The sequence below is a fragment of the Ammodytes marinus genome (assembly GCF_949987685.1).
Source record: "Ammodytes marinus genome assembly, chromosome: 6".
NCBI lineage: Eukaryota > Metazoa > Chordata > Actinopteri > Uranoscopiformes > Ammodytidae > Ammodytes > Ammodytes marinus.
Window position 1 is genome coordinate 27,758,918 of NC_137235.1, and position 18,718 is coordinate 27,777,635.

An 18,718-nucleotide genomic window follows, 5' to 3' on the forward strand; every position below is an offset into this window, starting at 1 on the left:
GAAAAGACAACACTCATGTACCCGGTGACAGAGAGGACTCTATAATGCAAAGACATAATAAAAGGCAGATTCTGTATTGCTTTCAAGTATTTATTCTCCTGTATTGTTCAACATTTTTTGCATATTTAAACCATATCAAGTTTTTTTGTTTTGTTTTAGATCAAGTACACAATATCTTCACAACAAATCAATTAGAGAATGACACCTTGTTAAAGCCTTAGGCTTCATCACAAGAAATCACATCTCTATCTTTTCTTTTTGTTTTAAGATATTTTTTGGCATTTTTTCTTTATTAGACTGATTTGGAGAGAGAGAGTTGAAATAGTACAAGGGAAGACACGCAGAGAACTGAACTGAACTCAGGTCGGATTCGAGCCCGGGTCTGCTGCGAGGCCTGAGCTCCACACAATCTAATTAAGAAACAACAACGATAAGAACGTTTAGCTGAACATTTGGGAGGTCGGCAACGGCAAGGTTATGATGATATGATCCACTTAAGGGGTGTCTAAAATCGTTGGGAAATATATGCAGGCACATCTCATATAATTCGAGTATCATGAAGTTATTTTGTACCACATAATTTAATAAAAAGGTTAGTTTCAGATATAGAACGTTTTTTGCAGGGCAAACAGTCCGAATAGGTGTTGGATTATGAGGAAATATTCACTGATATTGAAAAAAAGTGATTTAGACAACAAGCATACTCCAGAATCGCTGCTACGGCATCTACTCATGGAAAAATCCAGCATCTCAAAATATTACATTCAACCGATCAAAACATTTTTAATACAGAAATGTCGACCTTGGAAATGTACGTTCGTTTATGCACTCAATACTTATTCAGGGCATCTTTTGCATGAATTATTGCATCAAAGAGGCATGGCATGGTTGCGATCTTGGCTGATGTCTTATGGAAGCCCAAGGTAGGTATTATTGGGTTTTGGTGTGTCTCATGATCTCATCTTCCTCTTGACGGTTCAGGTCAAGCCAGTTGGCTTGCCAATCAAGCACAGTAATACCATAGTCAGCCAACCAGTTGTAGTGGTTATGGCACTGTGGGCAGGTGCCAAGTCTTGCTGGAAAGGAAATCAGCATCTCCATAAAGCTTGTCAACAGACAGAAGCATTAAGTGCTCTAAAATCTTCTGGTAGACAGCTGCAAAATGCAAACACAGTGAACCAACATCAGAAAATTGCATGGTACGCCACATCATCACTGACTGTGGAAACTTGACCCTGGACCTTAAGCAACTTGGATTATGGGCCTCTCCGCTCTTCCTCCAGACTCTGAGACCTTCATTTGAAAGGCTAAATATCATTTGGATCAGTGATGATTTGTCATATTCCGATGTCTGGTGTATGGGTCCATGACCATAACAGAGTACTGTGCAGCCTGCCAAGGAGGACAGTTGACGACTCAACTCATAAACATGACATTTCCATCAGATTTCTGCTTTTTTTTTACGACTTAAACACATCTTAGCCATTTACTTTAAATCAGTATTTAATATTGTGCAATTCAAATATTTACACAATTTTGTAGTAGGTAATTATTCCGTCAGGTCGGTAGCTGTGCTGCAGCTCCTGAGCTTTTGTGGTGGCACCCCATTTTAGTTTACTTACTTTAATCAGAGAGAGGTCATTAGGGTGGCATGTGGTGGTTTTCGAATGTACTCGTCATAGAACTCCTGATATATGCAATCTGAAAAAAAGAAAAGAAAAGTTGTTTAACAAAGGCAGTCTGAAAGCAGAAGTAAGCAATATCTTTTGAAGATACACATTACATCACTCTATATTCATACAGTGATCACTTAAATAGTGTGCGCAGTTCATAATCCAGGTATCTCAGTCAGTCTGCTCTGCAGTTAGCAAAGGAGAAACTTCTGAACATTATCTCCTGGAAACTCTTTTTTTCTGGCATTTTTATGCTTTATGTGTAGAGACAAAGTTGAAATGGGGCTGAGAGGGGAGTGACATGCAGAGAACGACCGCGGGCTGGAATCGAACCCGGGTCCGCTGCCGGCCGAGGCCCATGGGGGGGACGCCCTACCAACTGAGCTAAGGGCGCCCCCTTCTCCTGGAAACTCTTAACAGGAGAAATAGTATCCGGGACAGGACTTATCTTCATAGATGATTACGTTGATCAAATGCTTTTACCCCTGGCTCTTAAAGTAGGAAAACATTTGCGTCAATAAGTGTTTTGAAAACCAGCACTACACCAACCTTTTCCCTCAAGAACGCCACTCTTTTGTCTTCTGTTGGGTCTTTTTCCTTTTCTGACTGCTTGGTTTCGAGGTCTTCTGACTCTTTTGCCGCAATCAACGCAAGTCGTTTCGCCAGTTTTTTTTCTAAATTCCACACCTTACACCGACGCTGATGTTCAGCGCGAGAGGCTGTGATCTGCTTCTGCTCCTGCTCCTGCTCCCAGGGTTTGTTGTGTCTCTGGGATAGCGGTAAGTCGCCTGTTTTGTGTTTCTCTATGCTGACATTTATGGGTGGCTGGACTTTGTCTATTTTGGGATGTATGGGGCCTTGTTTGACTTGTTGTATGGAGCCTACGTTTACTTGCTGTACCGGGCCTTTTCTGAGTTGCTGTTGGCTGCTGATGGTTGGCTGCTTAGTGCTGACGACCTGAAGGCAGCGAGGACCAGACATGGATCCAGTTTGTTCACCAACCTTTTTCCTCAAGGTCGCCATCATTTTGTCCTCTGTTGGGTCTTTTTCAGATTGCTCAGTTTGGGGAGCTTCTGCCATGCTTTGTGGAACCACCTCCTTCAGCACCTCCTGTAACTCCTCCATCATCATATCTTTATATATTTCTTCCGCATATTGTTCCCTCGCCGTACGTTGTGCCTTCAACCCACAACTGCCATCCAGCTTACGTTCTATTTTTCTCATACGTCTACTACGAAGAAATTCGTAGTCACGGACTGACATCTTCTTTTTCTTCTTCTTCTTCTTCCTCTTCTTCTTCTGGCCTTTTTTGTTGCCTGTGTTGGGTTGCTGTATGTTGCTTTTTTTGGGTTGCTGTAAACTCCTCTTTCTGACTTGCTGTATTTGCTGTTGGCTGCTGGTGGTTGGCTGCTTAGTGCTGATGACCTGAAGGCAGCGAGGACCAGACGTTGATCCAGTGTGTCCTTCACTTTTAGACAGATCTGGATTCAAAAGCGAGTTTATGGGGGTTGGCCACTGTATGACTTTATTCTTCATATTCTGGTTAAATGCTTGGAGCTAAAAAAAGAAAGAAAAGAAAATGGGTGAAAAGGACAAAGAAACTTAGAAGAGTGTAAGCCTTCGGTGACAACAAATGGATTTTGGATTAAACATTTTTCTGGTGCTTCTTGGGATTTTTTCATCTGAATGAAAAAGTTACACACTATAGCTTTAATTAGAAAAAATAGCATAGGGCTAGACTGTGGAAATTCAATATCATATTAATTTTTTTCACAGGGTCCGTTGCAAAATAATTACAAATGTTGCTATTCTTAATGAGCACAGTGAGCAATGAACATCTACAAAGGTGCGTGTACATATCCTTAACTGAACATCCTCTCCGGGAAAATCCTAACAGGAAAAATAGTAGCTGAGACAGGATCTTCTATGATAATAAAGTTGATCAAATGCTTTTAGCTCTGGCTACAATTTGTGTCACTTAGTGTTTTGAAAACCAGCGCTTCACCAACCTTTTTCCTCAGGTTCGCCTTTATTTCGTCCTCTGTTGGTCCTTCTACCACCACCTCCTTCACCAACTCCTCTACCTCCTCCTTCATAATTTCTTCAAATATATCCACCGCGAGATGTTCAGCGCGAGAGGCTGTGATCTGCTTCTGCTCCCAGGGTTTGTTGTCCTCGGTTGGGTCTTTTTCAGATTGCTCAGTTTGGGAAGCTTCTGCCATGCTTTGTAGAACCACCTCCTTCAGCACCTCCTGTAACTCCTCCATCATCATATCTTTATATATTTCTACCGCTAATCGTTCAATCGCCGCACGTTGTGCCTTCAACCCACGACTGCCATCCATCTCATATTCTGCTTTTCTCATATGTCTATAACGACGCAAATCGTAGTAACAGGCTGACCTCTTCTTTTTCTTCGGGTCTTTTTGGTTGACTGTGTTGGGTTGCTGTATGGGTTGCTGTAAATCCCTTTTTCTGACTTGCTGTATAGGGCCTGTGTTGAGTTGCTGTGTGGGACTTTTGTTGACTTCCTGTATGGTGCCTATTTGCTGTTGGCTGCTGGTGGTTGGCTGCTGAGTGCTGATGACCTGAAGGCAGCGAGGACCGAACATTGATCCAGTTTGTCCTTCACTTTTAGACAGATCTGGATTCAAACGCGAGTAAGTGTCATCAAGAGATTGGCATTTCGGGTAAGACAAGTAACGTGATCGAGGACAGGGATAATAGGTGTTTTGTGGATAAGAATAACCGCTGGGATAATGGGTGGGAGGAATGGCACCCTGAGGTTGAGTGTGTTTCCAGTAGGAACTACTAGCAGCAGAGTATGCACTACTGTGGTAGACACTGTACTGAGAGTCCTGGGGTGTACTGTAACCTGGAAATGCAGAGGAAGCAGCTGGCTGTGGATAGGGATACGTTTGGGGATATGGATACGTTGGATGATAGGGATACGTTTGGTGTTGTGGATATGGATCAAAGGAGGTTTCTTTTCCATGTTCGTCTTCGTCACTGCTCTTCTGTGCTTCTATACCACCCCAGTCATCATCTCGCCATGTCCGTCCATCTCTACTTCTGTCTCTGGAGCGACTGCGTTTTCGCGTCCTCCTGTGTTCGGAGTCTCTGCTGTAGGAGCGCCGACGGCGAATGGGTCTACCGCTGCTATAGGTGGAACTTGAGGAGGAAGAGGAGGAGGAAGAGGAGCGAACAGAAAGTCTTTGAGAGTCTCCCTGTTGACTCTCCTGCACCTCTCTACTGATGGCCGCCTTGTCTTCAGGTTTCTTTCCGTACAGCCTCTCCTGAGTTCGATCTTCCATTTTGTTAATTTCCTCCACTTCCATGCTCATCCCCAGAGCTTTAAGAATGTTCTGGAGATGTTCACGCTGCTCATCCACCTCTGGTTTTTCTGCTTTCTCCTTCTTCGGTGCTGGGGGAGACTTGGATGGACTTCTAGAGCCTCTGTGGATCATCTTCTCCTCTTCATCAGGTAGGGAGAGTCTCTCATTGAGGGATCTCTCTTGACTTGGGATCTCTCGATGCGTCTTCCTCTCTCCACTGTTGCTCCGACTGTGTTCCAGCAGCGAGGCTCCACTGTTGGTTTGCCTGCTGTGGCTCCTCCTGGTGGGCGGATCCGGCTGAGTGTTCAGTAGCTCCTTGCATAAAGACATATCCTCACTGTCGTCGTTGACAATCTTACTGAGCAAGTCAATGTCCACTCCTTTGTTGAGAATGCTGAGAAAGCGCTGGAAACCCTGGTTAGCTGCGTCCTCCTCCTCCTCCTCCTCCTCCTCCACAGCTGTTGAAGTAACCATTTGGCTGGGAGGAGGCATTATGACATCAGGAACCTGGAAAGGGTTAAAAAACACACAAATGTTGTAATTGTTAAAACATGTCACAACCACACTCAAGTCATATTTTCACATAAGGGGTGCCGATGTTTCGCTTCATCAGTCGCAACCAAGCCCCAACCACAGCGAGTTCTACCAGCATTCAATGCGGAAGTGACAAATTGCAGTGTTACCGGGTGGCCAGTGGCCACTAAGGGCAGGTTAGAGAACAGGGGCATTATTCACAAAACATTTTAAGGCTAAGAGTAGGTCCTAACGTGCAAGTCAATGTCCACTCCTTTGTTGAGAATGCTGAGAAAGCGCTGGAAACCCTGGTTGGCTGCGTTCTCCTCCTCCTCCACAGCTGTTGAAGTAACCATTTGGCTGGGAGGAGGCAGTATGACATCAGGAACCTGGAAAGGGTTAAAAGAAAATACAGAAATTGTGCCCATTGTATAAACAGGAAGATGAAGCAACATTGACAAAATAGTTTTTTTTCACACTTTCTTGCATAAAAGGTGAAGTAAGCGGTTTATTTATGTTAATATAAGTGTTGAATCGCTCTTTATTAATACAGTGATCACTTACATAATGTGCACGTTTCATAAAGCCGATCTCTCAGTCAGCTGCTTTGCATGTAATCGGCAAATAAACTTATTGGAGTATTCCGAAATTTTTATCCAATCAGAAGAGAGAACGCCACAAACCGACACTCGTCTCACTCATATATATTATATACACTCCATGGTCTCACTGCCGGTGCACGCCAGAGCAACAGATGGGTGAATGTGTATGCGCCTACAATGGCGGAGTAGGTAAAAATCCTTCCCAATGTCTGTTTTGATGGTTTTTATCATGTTTTATCACACTTATGGATCTGAGATGATGCTAGATAGCTTGCTGCTTGAAGACCGCAGTGCATTAATGTGGTGATGTAGGGACGAGCGAGGGGACTGCTAACTGCAGTAACTGACAGGAAGTTAGCTAAAAGAACCATTCCGCTTACAGCACCTTTAATTCACTTCATCAAGGTTTCTATCAAATGAGGATTCTACAAACAGACTAAAAGAAGAAGATGACATCATTTTGTGTCTAAATCTTGTATTGTATTACTTTGAGTTCTGCCTGAGGCTGTATACATACATAGTAGTATGTACTACTACAGGATCCACAAAAGACATCGCACTTTATATATGATATGACAAACCTCTCTGTTTGGTGGCAAAACACCAGGGTCACTAGATCTCTTCTTCATCAGTGCCTTCACTCTGAGCTTCAGGGGGTGGTCCTCCTGCAGCAAAGCAGCTCTGCTCCGGCTAAATGAGTTCATTCTCTCTTTGGGTGACTGGACCTGCAGCACAAGAGGAGGCCAAAAAGTGTTTACGGTATATCATCCGGGAAGTAGTTTGGCCTCTACAAGCTGAAAAGCACTGTACACTCAAATGAATGGTGTAAAACAGCCCATTGGTTATCTAATTTTTTCATGCATTACTCACCTTGGACAAGGAGTTGGCCGCATGTTGTTGCTGCAAAATGACATTCACCCTGTCTCGAAGAGTTGAACCATTGTAGTGAGCAGAATGTTCTTTACAGGGAAATATCCTTCCCTTCACACTGGGTTCAACGTGTTTCAGAGCAATAGCAACTTTCTTATGCAGTATCCGCTCCTCTATCTCTTCCAGCTCTTTCTGCTTTCTTGACAGCTCTTCGTCCACCTCGTCCATTACAAGTGATTCTCCGTCTGGGTCTTCCACCCTCTTCGGTTCAATCTCATTACGATGATATTTCCTGTATCTTTTATGTTTTTCATCCATATTTATTTACATCCCATGTATTGTATGATGGTGTCTTTTAGTACTGAATGCAAGACAAATTGCCCTCCAGGGAAAATAAAGATTGTTTAATCAAATCAAATCAAATCAAATCAAATCAAATCAAATTGGTGTATCCTGAGTATTCCGATTCATCCATGCTGTTAATAGCACCTCTTCTGGCTAAGTGGATTCTTTTTACAGACAATCTTTCATTGTTTGTGAAGTCAGTATACTCTGAAAAAGTTTAAAAAAACAACAACATGGAGAAATAAGCATGGGTTAATAAGTACACGTCTGTATGCAGGCTGTCACTTCACTGACAATACAGTAATAATACCTCCTTACTAAATATCAACCCCCTCTTCTGGACTATTGACACCTACTTGCAGCACCTACAACTGACTTATTTAACTGACTATTTTGAGGAAAGGAAAGGGACTAGCATTCGATAGCTCAATCTTAAATCGCTGTAAAATGGTGTAATAAGTCATTTTTGCAAATATAATACTGAACCAACAGTAATACGGATTTATTGTTCGATAGCTTAGCTTGGCAGCTAACATTGTTTATTTACATAGCTGCAAAAACGCACCCTTCCTTTGCGTCGCGGAATTCTTTATTTATTTTAAATTATAATTTTAATTCTCTTACTTACTTGGAAAACGAATTCTTGAAAAGTAGGCCGAACACGTCAAAAGCTTTAGCAAGGTTCAGCAGTCGACAAGAATAACTGTTGTTGAAAATAAAGAAGAGGGGCCAAGCAGTGGCCAAGACTGCTCCATAGGACTGCTCTCACTGCTTCGGTGGTGTGGAAAAAGTGATATTATCAACAGTGCCACCTGTGGACAGACAGAATATCGTTTCATCATTTGGGGTCGTCAATCCTGCATTCTGGTGAATTTCTATGCATCAATTTATGGTGGAATAGTCTTTATTTGTAAAAGGAAAGACAACACTCATAAACCAGGTGACACAACCCAGATAGCAAAATGACATTGAATCAACGTTGAAATATGGTCATGGAGGTTGATTATTGGTTGTGGTTGGTTAAGGTTGAAAAATCAACATTGAATCAACATTGTTTTATGGTTGAAATTGCACATTGAAATGCCAACGGTGGATCAACATTGAATCAACATTGTTTTATGGTTGAAATTGCACATTCCCAGCCAACATGTCCATGTGGGCCCCACATGGGTTACAAATGGGCTACATGGGTACCTAGTGGGCATGGGCTTGTACTGGGCAAATTGTGTGGGGCCCATATGTGTTTAGTAACATGGGCCCCAGATGGGAAACCCATGTGGGTTGACTCTATGGGCCCCGTAAGGGATATGAGTGGGCAAAGTGGGCATGGGGTGGAACTGTGCAAAGTGTGTGGGGCCCATTTGCGTTTAGTAACATGGGCCCCAGATGGGAAACCCATGTGGGTTGACTCTATGGGCCCCGTAAGGGATGTGTGTGGGCAAAGTGGGCATGGGGTGGAACTGGGTAACATTATCTGGGACCCATCTGGTTTCAGCGACATGGGGCCCACTTGGCAAGTAGTATTAGTATTCTGATTTTGGCTGACATTTGGCCATGGAGTACGGCGTTGACTTCCGGCGAGTACGGCTTCCTCAAGTCAGCCACAGGTCAACCTTGTATGGCCCACATCTGCAGTTCTGTTCTGGCACACATGTCAACCTTATTAATAATTTTACAACACCTTATATGGCATGATGTGGGCCAGATCTGGCCAGAAGAATTAACCATATGCTTTAACTGACCAGGGGCCGTATTCACAAAAAATTTATCTTAGCGCTAAGAGTACTCCTAAGGAGCACTAAAAGTTCTTAGTAAGGAGTCATTTCTTAAAACCTATGAGTGAATTTATGACCTGTGGAACGGAGGAGATGGAAGCGGCACAAATAGGCCTACTCTAGTAGGAAATTAAACCCAAACGTGACACCAACAGTAACTTTCAGTGCATTGTAAACCCAAAGCAACTGCAGGAAAAGGAACTTAATAAATATTTTTTTTATATAAATATAAATGTGTCTATACTTTCTAAACATAGCTTTACTAAGATCATTAAACCCTTACAGCTATTAAGGCCTTTTGTAAAGCTCACTAGCATTAAATCTCTCCAAAATGCCATCAAATGGTTGTCTGTGACTTAGGAGTCCTCTCAAGGACTCTTAGCTTTTCATAGATTTAGGAGCTAGTTTTAGCGCTAAAATGCTTTGTGAATTACACTTATCTTAAAAAGTTAGGAGTCCTAAAATTAGGAGTGAAACGCCCCTTATTTTTGAGTTACTCCTAAATCAGCACGTTAGGAACTACTCATAGCCTTAAAATGTTTTGTGAATACGGCCCCCGATGTCTATGTTGTGTACCAGATCTTGACTGAAGGAAACTACCACATTTTTTCTTAGATGGGCTAGCTTCCTTTTCTTTAACCTTGCACTATACAGTAATTGTAATGTAAATAAAATAAAATAAACCCAGTCAGTATGAATACAGTATAAGTTATCTTGATTGTAGCCTATGTTTTTCAAAAAGAAGAGGGACCTTGGTCTCAGTGTGACTCTCTGACATAATAAAGACTGAATTAATGTAAATCATGTTTAGATTTTTAATTTGTTCATTAATCAGAATTAATATTTCGCTGTCTGGCACGGCGTCCTCCATCCCTGTCTCCAGCCAGATGGAGCCACCTTCTGATCAACTGCTCCACCTCCTAGTCGGTCGCAGTGATACGGCATCTATTCAGCTGACGTCTCCACTACATCTTCCTGTGTTGACAGAGTAAACACCATGTTAAAGCAGCTACGAGTAACATTTAAATATCTATTAAACAGCCTTATGTTTCCTCTGATAATCATAAATGACCTAGGTTAAATAAAGGTCTACACATGGTCAGTGGGAAAACCACTTAGCACTGGCTGTGCCATTTGAAGGAGTTTTAGGGGAGATGCCGCTGAAACAGAAGTCAGCATTATTCTTTCAGTTTAAGAGAAAGAAAGAAAACAGTTTTTCGCCAAATGTAAATGCCTGCCCAAAAATTTTTATATATTTTCAATGGTACGCTAAAAGCCTTGCCTGGTCTGATGGGTCTCAATTTCAGTTGCGAAAGTCAGATGGTAGGGTCAGAATTTGGCGTAAACAACATGAAAGCATGGATCCATCCTGCCTTGCGCCATCAACCATGCCATTTAAAATTCACTTAAAATCCCCTTTCTGATGCCGTTTCAACTTCAGCACGTTGTCTTGACCACGTCTACATGCCTAAATGCATTGAGTTGCAGACATGTGATTGGAAGATTAGCTTTTTGTTTTTATAAGCAATTGAACAGGTGTATCTAATAAAGTAGCCGGTGAGTGTATGTTTCTAGATGATAAATAAGTGCTATGTTAACATATCACAATTGTGTTGCAAGCCATTTATAAAGCAAATCATGAAATGCTCATTAACAATTCATTGGTAAATTATTAATCAGTCTTTTACAAACCTTTCTTCATCCCCCTAATCTAAAGTGTAAACCATTCATCAGGTACATACAGTTGTGTTCAAAATAATAGCAGTGTTTAAAAAAATTGAGTAAAGATCAAAATCTTTATAATAGCTTTTATTTCCATACACGCAAATGGATTGGGGACATTGCACATTCTATTCCAACTCCAAATATGAAGAAACATTTGTCAAATGTCTCCAATGCATTTGCGTGTTTGGAAATAAAAGCTATGATAAGGATTTTGATCTTGCCTCACTTTTTTAAACACACTGCTATTATTTTGAACACAACTGTATGTGTAGTAGGGCTGTCGAATCTTGCCTATAGTAAACTAATCGTCAAATCATGGTATTTTTTTTCCTGCTTATTGATCCAAATTCTCATTTGCAATGGGGCTGAAAGACCCAATTATAGTTTGTCTTCTTCAGTTGGCATAAGATTAATGTCTACCTTATTCATTCACTCACACTTAGTAGATTGATTAAGAGATACATATATATATATATATATACACATATACATATATACATACACATATATATGTATATATATGTGTATGTATATATATATATATATATATATATATATACACACATATATACATATATATATATATACATATATATATACACACGTATATATATATATATATATATATATATATATATATATATATATATATCTCGTGAAATATATGTATAATAAATTAGAAAAGGTCTTGGTAAGGTTCATTGTTCCTTTTGCTATACTTACGTGCCAGTGCAGATGTGTGTGTTCTGCCTTTCCCTAGGGGTGGAAACAAAGTGTTAGTCTAACATTATATTTTGTGTATGCTAGTCTTGTATGCTAGTCTTCTAGTTCAACTGACAGTTGAACTAGAAGACTCATAGGGAAAACAATACCTGATGAGAATTAAATGATGACAGGAGGACTTATCTTTTTGCTACGGTATTTGAACCGGTAACAAGAGTAAATAAATTAAAGCTAAAGGCAACAAAGAGCAGGACCTCGAACTTTAAGCATCACTCACCGCCAACTACAGCGCAACAAAAGGTTAAGACCTTGATGGCTGCAAGAAGGTGGACATCATTCCATCCGAGTGGTTAGAAGGCGGGAAGGAGGGAAAATTATGCTGGTGGCCACCAGCCCTGATCAATGTCACCAAGGCAGTGAAAGACGGAACACCACCAGCCAGAAACTGGATCTTGTGCAATGTCCGTGTAATGGGAAATGCATGTAACTTGACATGGAGCAGGAGCAGTGGGAGGGAGAGAAGGAGAGTCTTAGTTCACATACGAAAAACAAACTCACAGCTCATTTTAATTCTAAGTACTTTCCTTTCTTTATTGCTGAAGAACATGACCCCCACAGCATGATGCTGCCACCAACATGTTTCACGTTGGGGATAGTACGTTCAGGGTGATGTGCAGTGTGAGTTTTCCACCACATTGGCCCTCATTTATCAACCTTGCGTAGACGAGAAAAATGGGTGTACGTACATTTCCACGCAAATCTCGCCATTTATCAATTTAGACGTGAGCGTAGGGTACGCTCAAATCCCACGTCAGCTTTCAGCTCGTGTACGCAAATTAATTTGAAAAGAGCTTGGACTCGAAGTGCAGGCTGTGCCGGGTAGCTGATGACTTTGTTGGACAATTATTAGAAGATAATACAAATGCAGTGTTTTCTCCGACCAAAATAAAGATATAATCACTTAAAAATGTGTAGCTTATGGTGTGCAACTGAGTAGGAGGGCTGATTCAATAGTGTGCACACCGGCCACTTAGGAGCACTGCATGGGACTGCGTAAGGGCAGTTGTCTCCGTATTTTCATATTGACGGACATCACATCCGTTCAGTTAATGCTGATTGTCAAGTCAGTGATGACTAAAAAATACTTGTTCATATAGTTTGAACACTTTGTGAATCAGAGTGAATGGTATTCTGCTAAAATATCAAATAGCCTACTTTAAATATACGTGATATACACTATACAGTTGGATAATTTTTAACACTTTGTTATTAAATACAGTCATCACTGTGTCCGTTTGATATGAAATACAGTCAGATGTATTAGTTAAATGACAGAATGCAATGTGTGGCAGAAAACTAACACTGCACATCACCAGGAACACACCATCCAACCGTGAAACATGGTGGTGGCAGCATCATGCTGTGGGGGTCCTGTTCTTCAGCAGGTACAGGGACGCTGGTTAGAGTTGATAGGAAGATGGATGGAGCCGATACAGGGCAGAAAAACCTTGTTCGAGTCTGCAAAAGACTTGAGCCTCGGGTGGAGGTTCACCTTCAAGGAAGACAACTACTAGCAGATTCATGTGTTAGAATGGCCCAGTCAAAGTCCAGACCTAAATACAATTGAAGGACTGGAAAATTGCTGTTCACAGACGTTTCCCATCCAATCTGACACTGAGTGTTGGTCTATCACATGAAATCCCAATAAAATAAATGTACGTGTGTGGTTGTAACGTGACAAAATGTGGAACAGTTCAAGGGGTATGAATACTTTTTCAAGCCACAGTAACTTTCATGTTGATGCCATTTTATAGATGATAGATACTCCTCACATTCTCCAAAAGAACCATTGACAAACAAGATTTACCATTGATAATTCCTATCAGCAAGAGGTTTTTGAATTCTCCTTTGCCATAGACCCCCTTCCAGTTCATTGGCCTGGCAAATCTATTGGTGAAGAGGTGCCCCATCAGCCTCCAAACTGAGTCCTTCACAGACACACCACCCCTTTGAGCCAACATGGTCATCTGTTAGAAGAGAGTAAACAAAGCAAGTGTTGAGAAAGATCAGGTTGATTATTGTTTGAATGGAATGTAATAGGATTGAAATAATAAATAATTAATTTTATTGTAAGGTAAATGTTATGTTTTATAGTTTGGTTTGCAATAAAATAAACAAAAGTGCCAAGAATGTTTGCATACACTGTGAATTAGTATTAGTAGGGGGAGGTTATTGATAATTATGTTTGAATTTGATGGCAAAAAAATTAGTGGTCTAAATATTATTTTCTTTAGTAAGTGACTATGGTATCATTGTTCCTACAGCTTAACGCAAGTTAATAGAAGACATTTTTAATGCCAACTGGAAATTAAATTTAAGACCAACGACACAATCAACACAAAGGAAAAAGGTATTGTCTCGGTGTTCAGACACCACAGTAACTCTGCTTTCAGCTTAGACGTCATTATCTGTATCTGTTCAACCAACAAAATAATCTGTTTATGTATCTGTATTCGGATATGAAGCCCGAAGTGGCCTGAGCTTATGTCTGAATATTTTTTTTTCAATTATTGTCCCTTCAGAGCATCAAATTGATTTAATGTTGGCATATAATTAATTATGAGATACATTTCTACCTCATACTGTACTTTTAATTCATTGCTCTCTCTCATTATAAGTTATATGAACTGTCTGAGCCCCACTAGCCCTTTAACTGGGGGAAATTGAACATTCAGAATCTGAAAAAGAACAGTATTACATCACAGTAATTCAATTTGTCAGTTTTATTTTTTTAATCTTTTTCTACCTTTTTACTTCTTTTGAATGCAACAACACTCACATGTGCTGGGACGGTCGTTCCTCGGCCAAGATGGTGTGGTATCTTTGCTGAGAGCTGTAGCGAAAGAGAGTTTGATATGACAGAGGTTCTTAAGGAAAGGATACAATCAGTTCATTAGGTTTACTCACGTTCAACCTGCTCTCTCATTCTCTCATTTCTGATGAGCATCTTCTTCTGCTTTCTCCAGAAACCCCTACAGAAAATAAGAAATAGGTGATGGAGGGTGTTTTAAATACCTATTCAATCAAATATGTAAGTCACAGAAAATGTGTTGAATCTTTCTAAAAGTGGTTACTTGTTTTTGAGTATTTGCAATCCATATAATTTTGATATAGTTATCGAGCTCTGTAAAAGGGAAATCAACAACCAGGAAAAGAGTATATGTGACTGTCTGACAATCCTGAATTTTGGTCACTCAGTAACTAATTTCATTTATTGGTTTTATTTTCAATAAGTCAACAAAAAAGGTGTTTGTAGTGCGCTTATGTTATCCTGCCAAGAATTACACTGAAATGGACATATTGCTATTCTTACATTGTGAGAGCATGGGAGGTGCGCATTACAGGAGGGTTTGGTAGTTTGGAATCCCGCCTGCAGTCACTGTCACTCTCATCCGATTCAAACATTGGATTCTTGATTCTGCGTTAAAGAGAAGTTAAATAAGAAAGGTATGATGCAAGGCTATAACACGAACATTCCTCAAACCTTTACGTTGCTCAATCTCGACTTACATTCTCCTTAGTTTTTTTTTCGTTGACCAAGAAGGGCAGGTCGAGGAAGGTATGGAGAACGATGCTGATAGGGCTGTAAATTTGGAATCTTTACAGTGAAGTTGATGACTTGTACATGGCTAGTGGCTGTGATGACGATCCTACCTAAGATTTAACTCAGGAGGAACCCCACTCTGATGGACCAGGCAGATCAGGCCGTGGACCAGGGAGATCAGGCTGTGGACCAGGGAGATCAGGCTGTGGCAGGCGCGGCTGGCCCATAGAGGGCGCTGGGGCGCCGCCCCCCTCCTCCGACCCCAAAAAAAATAAAAAATAAAATTATTATTTTTTTATTAATTTGAGGCAACTAAACTATTTAATTTTACTTAAGAATGCACACTGAATTTATATTATGGCACTGTATTTACATTTCATGGCGAAATTCAAGCTCAAAACTGACTAATTTGACTTCTACGGGCGCCAGTTCACGGCGCCCCAAACCCTCGTTCACTCAGAGTGGCCCTATCAATTTCTATTACCATTCAGTTTTAACGGAGGGTTTGGGGCGCTAGGCATTGGCGCCCTGTAACTGGTTACCTGGCAACAAAAACAACAACATTCGGATCTACTACCGGTTGCTCGCGGAGTCGCGTGCAGTGTTGCCAACTTAGTGATTTTGTCGCTATATTTAGTGACTTTTCTACCCCCCTGGCGACTTTTTTTTCAAAACAGCGACAAGCGACAAATCTAGCTTTGTTCTGGTGTTATTTGGGACTTTTTCGCCAAGGCAAGTATCACTTTTCACTGTTCTCAACGAGCAGCGAGAGACTCCCCGGCCCCTCCCCGTCACAGAGCACTGATAGGCGGCGGCCCGGTCCTTGCGCACCAGTCCCTCTCAGCTGCGGTCAGAGCATGAGACACACACCTCTCTGCTCATGTTCCGTTAGCATCCCTATTAGCAGTTGTAGTAGCAGCTTCCCCCCCCCCTCCCTCTTCTACAGTCTATGAGTAGTGCAACTCAAAATATTATGCAGTGCTTTTTTAAACTTTGAGCATGTATGATATGATTACTGCTAGACTTACCATTATCACGTTGTTTATGCGATTGTCACGTTCATAACACACTAGAACCTCACCTATTGCCTAAGTTTGCATCATGCTTTTAGTGTGCATATTGTATATAGTTCTCTGCAAACCTATGTTGGCATCCTGCCTTTAGTGTGCATATTGTATATATATATATAGTTCTCTGCAAACCTATGGTGGTGTGACGCACACAAGACATATGGTCACAATTTGTGTTTATGTATTAATTTTATCAGTGATCATAATCACTTGTTTCCCAGCACTTGCTGATGATTTAAATTTCAACTTTTATTATCTCTTATTCAGTCTTTGAAGGCTTGTACTTCTGGGTGTGATACCGATTAACGCCAGAGAGAGAGAGAGAGAGAATGTTAACTTGTGTATAATTCTCAATTGTTATTTGCACTTTTAATCTTGCTGAATTCTACAAGGCAAATAAATTAAGTTAAAACCTAGTTCCCCTGCCCCATTTGTCTTTGTAAGGACATTTTCTATTTTGTCTTTATTATTTTGTCAGAATGCACCAGAATGCTTAATTTGTATGTGAAAATCACCAAAAAATCTTCTGGGGGAGGATCCCCCCAGACCACCCTACATGGTTTTGGTTTATAAAATTTCAGCCCCACCTAAAAGAAAATTCACCAGCCGCCACTGGGCTGTGGACCAGGAAGTTCAGGCTACGGACCATGAAGTGCAGGTCGAGGAAGATATCGAGATGAATGCTGATGGGGCTATAAGTTTGGAATCTGACTTTGAAAGTGAAGTTGATGACTTTAACATGGCTAGTAGTGACAGTGATGACGATCCTGATTTCACTAAAGAGGAACCCCACTCACGTGTTTCGCATTCTGCACTGTCAGAGCTACTATCCATACTTTTGGAGTTAGGTCTGGATGTACCCAAGGAACCCAGAACTCTCCTCTGTACATTGAAAGAGTGTGAGGTGAAAGAGATGGGACAGGGAAGCTATTACCACTTTGCGCTGGCAAGAGCAATACTGTCAGATATTAAAATGACAAATGAGCAACTGACAACAGACACAATTACCATTTGTGTGAATGTTGATGGACTGCCTCTTTCAAGGAGCTCCAATATGCAGCTGTGGCCTATTTTAGGTAAAATAGAGGAACTACTGAGAGCAAATGTGTTCATGATAGGTGTATATGCAGGTCCCTGTAAACCTGTATCTGTAAATGAATACATGGCTGAGGAACCAGTGCACCGCAGGGGGGGGATGGAGGAGCAACCCGATCTCACGCCGAGGCGTGAGATACACACGCATGGACCGGCGTCTAACTCACACGCCTTGCCTGACCAGGGCGTCTCTATTACACGCGCACCTCCGTAGTCAAGATGGCGGCCGCTGTCGCGGCCGCCCGTAGTCAAAATGGCGGCCGCGGTTGTTTTTGTCTATATTATAACCTCTCCCTGTCCCCTTGCCCTAACCCTAACCACCGAGGGGGCTGCAGCTAGATAGTATTGAAATGCTGGGGGAACATGTGGTGCTATTCCTGGGACAACATGTCGGCCCCTGTTGGTGCTATTCCTCCGTTCATTTAGACTATTCCTCCATTCATTTAGACGGCGGGAGGTGCGCGTGTAATAGAGACGCCCTGGTCAGGCAAGGCGTGTGAGTTAGACGCCGGTCCATGCGTGTCTATTAGACGCCTCGGCGTGATACCAGGTTGGGAGGAGACAGCCCTCCTGCACTGCTTTGTCCAGCTGGACTCAGGTCTGAGAGAGAGATTGAGATAACAGAGATAAGGTTTTAGAAAATATTATTTATATATTTTTATTAAATATATACATATCAAATTGTCCCGGAAGCGCATGATGAAAGTTTCCAAATCAATTGCGTTCAATACAAATCAATACATGGAAACTTTTGAAAATGTAAAAGGGAAAATCTTTGCGTTTTCACCGTTTGAACAGCACCTCAGTGGCAGGAATTATATAATTACCATCATATTTGTCTGCTGTGACTGGCAGCTGAGTGCTGGCAGATCTAGCGCTACTACTGGCATATTGGATTTATTTGAACTAAACCTGTAGCACTCTTCTTAAAAGCTCTGAGGAAAAACCTGACCATAAATGTTAAATGCAGAAGACCTACAATCATCTCATAATACAGACAGGAAGATAAACGCATTACTATTATCGACGCGTGGCTGTGCGTCAGCTTGAGCCTATCTTTCTCATGAGCTGTGCGTCAAGCATCACAAACAGTGAAAAGTATATGTTTCACATCGAAGGCTACAAGCTACAAAAACCTACCTCCTCCTCATCACCTGCCTCATCAGCCAGCCTTACAGCGGGCACGAACCCTTGGACAGATCAGCATGACATCCAATCTATGGCAGGTAATACATTAACATATCATTACATTTCAACATAAGTGTATGTTCATATCAGCTAGAGTACATGTTCATACCACAATGCCACACATTGTTTTCCTTGTATTCATAGAGCTACATTTTTTAATGCATAAATGCACTAAAATTTACAGAATGCTAACCTAGTAC

The 18,718-nt window shown here is 41.4% G+C and overlaps 1 protein-coding gene across 1 annotated transcript; it reads right to left on the reverse strand.

Moving 5' to 3' along the window:
* Window positions 1–243: 243 nt before the first annotated feature.
* Window positions 244–8,085, reverse strand: LOC307251550 (uncharacterized protein). The gene is made up of 8 exons (XM_080028918.1): window positions 7,967–8,085; window positions 6,994–7,545; window positions 6,705–6,848; window positions 5,776–5,910; window positions 3,683–5,515; window positions 2,223–3,230; window positions 1,623–1,701; window positions 244–1,155 (listed from the first exon to the last, which is right to left on the reverse strand). The coding sequence occupies exons 2-7, from the start codon at window positions 7,309–7,311 to the stop codon at window positions 1,642–1,644; spliced, it is 3,498 nt and encodes a 1,165-aa protein (XP_079885044.1). The 5' UTR covers window positions 7,312–7,545; window positions 7,967–8,085; the 3' UTR covers window positions 244–1,155; window positions 1,623–1,641.
* Window positions 8,086–18,718: the final 10,633 nt, after the last annotated feature.

Coding starts and splice junctions, on each gene's coding strand:
- LOC307251550 (XM_080028918.1), bottom strand. CDS start 7,311: ATGGATGAAAAACATAAAAGATACAGGAAATATCATCGTAATGAGATT. Junction 5,911..6,704: donor TTTTGCCACCAAACAGAGAG/GTTTGTCATATC, acceptor AACCCTTTCCAG/GTTCCTGATGTCATACTGCC. Junction 3,231..3,682: donor AGGCGAACCTGAGGAAAAAG/GTTGGTGAAGCG, acceptor TTCTTTTTTTAG/CTCCAAGCATTTAACCAGAA.